A 6,397-nucleotide genomic window follows, 5' to 3' on the forward strand; every position below is an offset into this window, starting at 1 on the left:
AGGTGTGCATAAAAAAAAAAAAAAAAAAAAAGCAAAAAACAACGCAACGAAGGGGTTTTTGAAGTTCGCTGGTGTCTGTGCTGCTCGGAGGAAGTTTGGTGAAGGGGTCGGTCTGTCCTGGCCCGCGGGCTCGGACCCCGCTCTGCCCGCAGCGCTCCCGCCGGTTTCACCTTCAAGAAGAATGAAACGGGGGGGAAAAAAACCCCGAAAAACTGCCCCTGAAGTGTTTGTAAACTCAAAGGGCGCTGACTCTGGTAAGTTGCTGCTAAATGTATTGATGTATTTGGGTCAGCTTCTATATAAAACCCCACTGCTTTAGGGCAGGGTGAAGCCAAGCATGTGCTTGTTCTCTGGGTCACTTGGCTTCGCTCCTCCGAGTAGTGAAATCGGTTTGTGGGCAGTGAGAAGGGGGTTGTGCTGCTTGTCTGGTGGGGTTGCTGAGTGTGCCTGTGCAGCATCCCTCTGTTCAGGGAAAATCTAACTGTGAACTTCACTCGGGGCAAGCTGAAATACTTCTTGTGCTGGTGCTTCGTTGCACTGCCGAGGGACCTGCTGGCTGCACCTCCTTCTTGTTTTACTCTTGCTGAAGCATGGGCCCCTATTCTTCAACTGAACTTGAGTATTGAGCTATTGATTGGAGTGTTGATGGGGAAAATGGCATAGGGTGACATGCTATATGGAGTAGCAAGGTGAGGAGTGAGGAGCTTTCCCTTCAAGGTAGCTTATCTACTGCTGCAGGTTGGCAAATCTTTGGCAAGGATTGAGGATGTGGCATGAAAAGTCAGTGATGCTTCTTTGGTGAGAAAATTACCTTATGAGATGAAAGTGTGGCAGTGTTGGGCATGAAGCTTTTTTTGATACAGACATGGTTGAAGCTGTTAGCTTTGCAAGGCTTTAAGAGCAGACTGCTCTGCACTGTTCCTTTTTCTTCTTCCCCTCTCAGTAAAAGAGACTGTTCCTTATTGTGTTGTAAAGAACATGTGAAACTTGTTGTTTGAATGTTTGTGTTGCTTGTCTGTGGTTGTAATGTGCAGCAAGATTCTGGGCACCTCTACAGGGTGTTCTGTCAGGGTGGTGGTCAGGCTCCATCCACAGCCCTCTGTGCTGCTTCCCCCCTTCCCCACAGGGGATAAGATGGAAGTTCTGTCTGGGAAGTTGTCTGGTTTTAAAAGATAGTAACGGCTTGTGCTGGCACTGTTTCACTTTGAGGCTATATCAAGCTATGAAAATCCTCAAGTTCTTATGTGAGAGAGCTGCAGTAAACATCCTACAGCTTGGTACCACCTTACCATGTGTGTGAAGCATCAGCTACTGTGTCAACACCTGCCAAAGTGAAAGGCACCTTGGGCAGAGGAAATACCACACACCTTTCTCTCCACCTTACTCTAAGAGGTGGGAGGAAAGACTGGAGCCCTGTGGAGTCCCTCTTTTTCTAACTGGAAATACCAACCCAGCTGGGTGCTGCAGCTGGCTTTCACATGGTGTAGTAGCATTTGAGGAAGTCTGGGATTCTGCTATTTTCAGCAGTTCTTTGTCAAAAACGAACAAAACATTGCTCAGTTGTTCTCTTGCAGCTATAAGGAAACCACCACAGGTGGGAGAAGTTAATCAGGTCACTTGCTGTCCAGGTTCACCATCCAGCAGGCAGCTCTAATGTGGAAAGAGCTGAGTGGGTTCATCCTAGCCTGGATGGGCAGCAGGGGTCTGGGGGCTTTGATTTGGTGCTTGATGTATGTTTAATGTATAAACACGATTTCTGATTTCCAACCATCTGGCTGTGTTCTGTCAAGTAAGCCTCTACCACAAACAGCAGAATAAAAGTTAAGCATATGGAAAATCCCTCCAGCATAGAGGGGATAATTCTAAATAAAGTGGAAACATACAGTGAATATTGCTGCCTCTCTTCCCTCTGTTGTGTGTGTAGTGATGTGTGTTCCTCATGGGAGACCTCACAGCCTCGAGCTCAATTGATATGTGGTGGTAGCTTTGCATGTTGCGTGTGCACCATTTGCCTTTTTTCTGAAATGCTACTAAAGTTGCAGCAGGGAAATGCACATGCCATGTTCATATCCTTCCATTTCATGCCTCCTTCCATGCCCTCCTTGCCCTGATACACTGCCAGCTGGTGTATGTCAGGCTTATAATTGACTCTCTGCCTTCTAGGGCTGGCTCATCTGCGAATGGCTGTGTGGGTTGTGTGAAGGGGTCAGCAGGCCAGCTGGACACTGCAGGGAGCTGCAGGATGCTGAGCCTCCGTGCTGCTGGCACTGGTGTCAGCCTGTCACGGGATGCTCTGTGAAATGTGGTGGCTGCTGCTGTTCTCTGTGTTCAGGTGTTCAATAATTGAAGCACTTTTAATATCTAATTGGGATGGTTAAAGTGATTATTAACTAGCTGTATTGTTTCAATGTATCGACAGCTCCAGCCTCTCTGAATTTTTACAAACTATGGTGAACTTGGCCAGCTGAAATCATGCTCTTTGCTGGTGTTACCCCATGGTAAGCTGGAGGTCTGCCTCAAGCTGTGGGTTGGAGTTTCTAAGTAATCAACCTGCAATTGAGTGAGTCACTGCTCTTCAGCTGAGCTGTGGTTCCTAATGTGTGCTTTTAGCCAGATGCAAATACAAAGCAGAGCAGGTAGCCTGGCTTCTATAGAGGCTGGAGTGGTGTGATGGATGTTAAAGTAGCAGACGTATTGTTTCTTTATGGTTTTCTTTACAAGGTGGTTGATTGTAATTTGAGTGCAATACATGAGATGACTTTAAAAACATGTCTGTCGTCTTGGTTCGAAAGCCATGTGAGGGTGCATGTCTCTAGCTGGTGTGGGCCAGCTGCCCAGCAGTAGCACCTGAAAATCTTGCATCACTGTCAGTGCTAATTGTCCATCTCTATCTGTGTGCCCTGAGCAGCTCCCTTTCATTGTCTTTTCTGCTTATTTTTTTTCCAGGAGTTATAGGTGGAGTCTCCCTTGCTTTGAGAAGCAGAATGGTTTTCTCACAGCTCTGTTCTGAGGAGGTGGCGTAGAAGGTCTGCCACTTGACTTTCCCTAAGGTATGAAAGGTTTCTAGGGCAGGTGTGGGTTATCATCTGTCTTTCACACCTTCCTACGAGTGTAATAGTCACTGGCTCTTTTTCTCAAACTTCCCTCAACTAGATAAGTTCAGGGTAGTAAAACTATGGCATCAGGTATTGCAGCTGCAACTAGACATAGTACTTGTGGATATGGTTTATTTAAGGACTTGTCAGTGTTAGGTTAATGGTGGGACTCAAAAGATCTTGAAGATCTTTTCCAACTGAGGTAATTCTGTGAGCAACAGGTCTATCCAAGCACCATTGGTTGAGGCTGTTGAGCTATGGCTTGTGCCATCCTATTGTTTTGCTGCTTGTGATTTCACTTCTGGGCTGTGGGTGATTCTGGACTGAGTGCTCTGTCCTCAGACTTCCTCCCGTGGGCGTCCCCGACCCCTTCCTGCAGAGGTGCAAGAATTCCTGCTTTACCAGGCAAGGTCAGAATGGGGGAGCAAGATCCCAGCTAAACGTGTGAAGAGGTGTCTCTTGCTATATTTGCACCTCCTCAGAAGGTCCTGCACAGCTGAGGTATCACCCTTGCGTAGTCATGTTACAGCCTTGCACAACAAGGTGCCCCGTGCCTCTGGGCTCGGGTGTCTGATACGTGATCACAGCCCAGCCTTCCTGGGTGTTTGCTTGTCCCTGCTCCTCTCTCTGCAGTTGGAGTTGGATGCTCTGCTGATGCACCTTCTCTCTGCCTTGACTTGTTCTGTGTGAACTGGCTTTTAGTATCAGTAAGATTCCTAAAGACCCAGCAAGTCCCGAATGTTGCTCCTTGGGTAACGTGATTCTCAGCAGAGTAACTGGTTGTGAGACCCTTCTACAAACATTCCCTCTTCTCAGGTACTCAAACTTTTTAAAGTCTCTTTCCCCTCTCCCTTGCTTACACTTTACTGTGTAATGGCGTTTTGCAACAGTTTTTCTCAGGGAGAATCTATTGTTGTTTGCCTTTTAATTTATGTTTCATCTCCATTTTTGGGCTCAAAATGTCAGGGATAAGTTGTCTTAATGCTCTGACTGTCAACTTCAGTGCTACACTGCATCATGTTGCCGAGGGCAGTGTCTGCTCAGCAGTGGAATTTGAGTGGGGTGGAATAAGCGTAGTGTGTCAAACCAGCCATCCAGTCTTTTGTGTTCCTGATGTTTGTAGATGGTATTAATGGGAGTGATAGAAAAGAACCTAAAGGAGTGGCAGAAAGCAGCCTGATAATAAGCTTTTTTAATGGTTTATATCTTTCCTTGAGAGGCTGGTTATTGATGCATAGTTGAGGGTTAATACCCCAGCAAGAGTCTGAGGGAGGAATCCTGATGAGAACAGTGAGAGGTGGCTCAGAGGAATGAGATGCTGAGAAGGGAATTGTTTCCACTGCGTGCCATTATTTTGTTGGTTCAGCTGGAAGCAGTGGGCATCCAGGCAGTGGGATGTGATTGCTAGCTTAGCATCAGGCATGTTCTTTGAGCATGCTGCTTCCTTTTTCTTTCTTTTAGTGGGTTAAAACTACTTGGTGCACAAAAGCATTTAGAACACCAAGATAGGGGAAGCTGTGGAGGCTTTTCAAGAAGGGGGTCTTTGCATTAAGATTACAAATGTAGTGCAGAAAAGGGGGTTGGGGGGAAGAATTACCATTAAACTTTGCAAGGCTCTTAAGACAGGCTTCTTCTCCAGAGTACTGAGTGCTGATTCTGGATTTACATCTCTGTTTTGTGCTTTAATTATTGTGAGGTTTTTTTTGGTGCCCTAAGTTGAATTTACTGCAGTGGTGTTGGTAAGCAGCAAAGGATGCTGCCACATACTGGACATAGCTCTCGGCTGGGACAGCAGAGACCTGTCTTTTGTTCTGTCACTACCATGGACCTGCTGAGTTGTACTGGGCAAGATGTTCTACTTAATGCATCTCCTCTCTGTTTGTCACAGAGTGGTCAGGTTTGGAAGGGACCTCTGAAGATTGTCTAGGCCAAGCCCCTGCCAGAGCAGGGTCACCTGCAGCAGATCCCAGAGGAGCATGTCCAGATGGATTTGGAATGTCTCCAGAGAAGGAGACTCCACAACCTCTCTGGGCAGCCTGTCCCAGGGCTCTTTCACCCTCACAGGAAAGAAGTTTTTCCCCATGTTCAGCTTGACCCTCCTGAGCTACAGCTGGTGCCCATGCCCCTTGTCCTGTTACTAGACACTGCAGACAGTGGACTCATCCTTCTGATACCTCCTCTAGATATTAATAAGCATTTATGAGATCTTCCCTCAGTCTTCTCTTCTCCATGCTAAACAGATTGTGATGATGTGAGAAATTAAGGTTTCTAGTGAGGTCTGTTTATGAAAATTGCTAGAATGGATTGTGGTGTTTGTCCTAAGGGATCTAAAATGTTCCAATCTCTTTCTCCTATAGGTGTGTAGTAAAAATGGTGCAGAAATACCAGTCTCCAGTTCGAGTCTACAAATACCCCTTTGAGCTCGTCATGGCAGTGAGTAATATTCAGCATTTTTACTTCTCCAGCTCCTAAAGCCACCGGGAGGTGGGGGACTGCAGTTTTGCTAGCATGTCTTTGTGACAACCTTATGGGTACGTTGTGGAAACACAGGTTTAGCTCCCATTATCTTTTTGTACTTTCTTCAATTTTTCATGAGGAATAAGAATCAACATCTCAGTATTTTGGGAGGCAGTTTAGTCATTAGAGGGAGGAAAAAAGACAACAAAACCCAAACTTCTGCAATTACTTTTCCACAAGGAAGGAAAAAATTGTGACATTCAGATAAGCAGGGTCAATTTGTGGCCAGACAGTCTTTGCTTTATCACCAAATGCCATTCAGTGTATAATCAATCCAGGTCTGATCCTGATCAGTATTGTAGGATGTATATATTTGGAACTTGATTATACATCGTACTGAGCTTTTTTATTTGGTTGAAAGCTAGAAAGCTTTGGAAAAAGTCTTCTGTTCTTTCCTGTTTACCCCATGATTGAAATATTGGGAGATCTCTCTCCAAATATTGTGATTTCCACAGGGGGCTTGAGGGCTGTAATTGAAGTTGATTTGCTGGTGATGCAGAAAATAAATGTGACCATGGCAGCTTCCTTGGGTGGAGACGTCTGTGATATTCTGAACTTTGTTGCTGCTCTTCGTGGTGGGAGTCAAACATCCTTCTGAAAGGTTTGCTCCTTGCATTTCAAGGGCAGCACTGGGCATTGGGGCATTTATCCAAGGTACTTGTAGATTCTTGTAAGGCTTTGGTTTGTAATCTGTTGGGCTTTTCAATCTACTCCAGGAATCCCTGAGCCCTAAGTGTTTGCCACTTCTAGTCTGCTGCTTTCTTCGTTCTTTCTTCCCTGCTGAA

At 45.8% G+C, this 6,397-nt stretch overlaps 1 protein-coding gene across 1 annotated transcript in view; it reads left to right on the plus strand.

The window, feature by feature from the left end:
- The first annotated feature begins 5,465 nt into the window (after positions 1-5,465).
- The window catches only part of SEC14L5 (SEC14-like 5 (S. cerevisiae)), a 32,494-nt gene continuing 31,562 nt past the window's right edge, over positions 5,466-6,397 (plus strand). The window contains exon 1 of the mRNA XM_009995443.1: positions 5,466-5,528. Within this exon, the coding sequence (XP_009993745.1) occupies positions 5,466-5,528 (63 nt within the window). The remainder of the gene's footprint in view (positions 5,529-6,397) is intronic.

The sequence above is a fragment of the Chaetura pelagica genome, unplaced genomic scaffold, assembly GCF_000747805.2.
Source record: "Chaetura pelagica isolate M959 unplaced genomic scaffold, ChaPel_1.0 scaffold64, whole genome shotgun sequence".
Lineage (NCBI taxonomy): Eukaryota > Metazoa > Chordata > Aves > Apodiformes > Apodidae > Chaetura > Chaetura pelagica.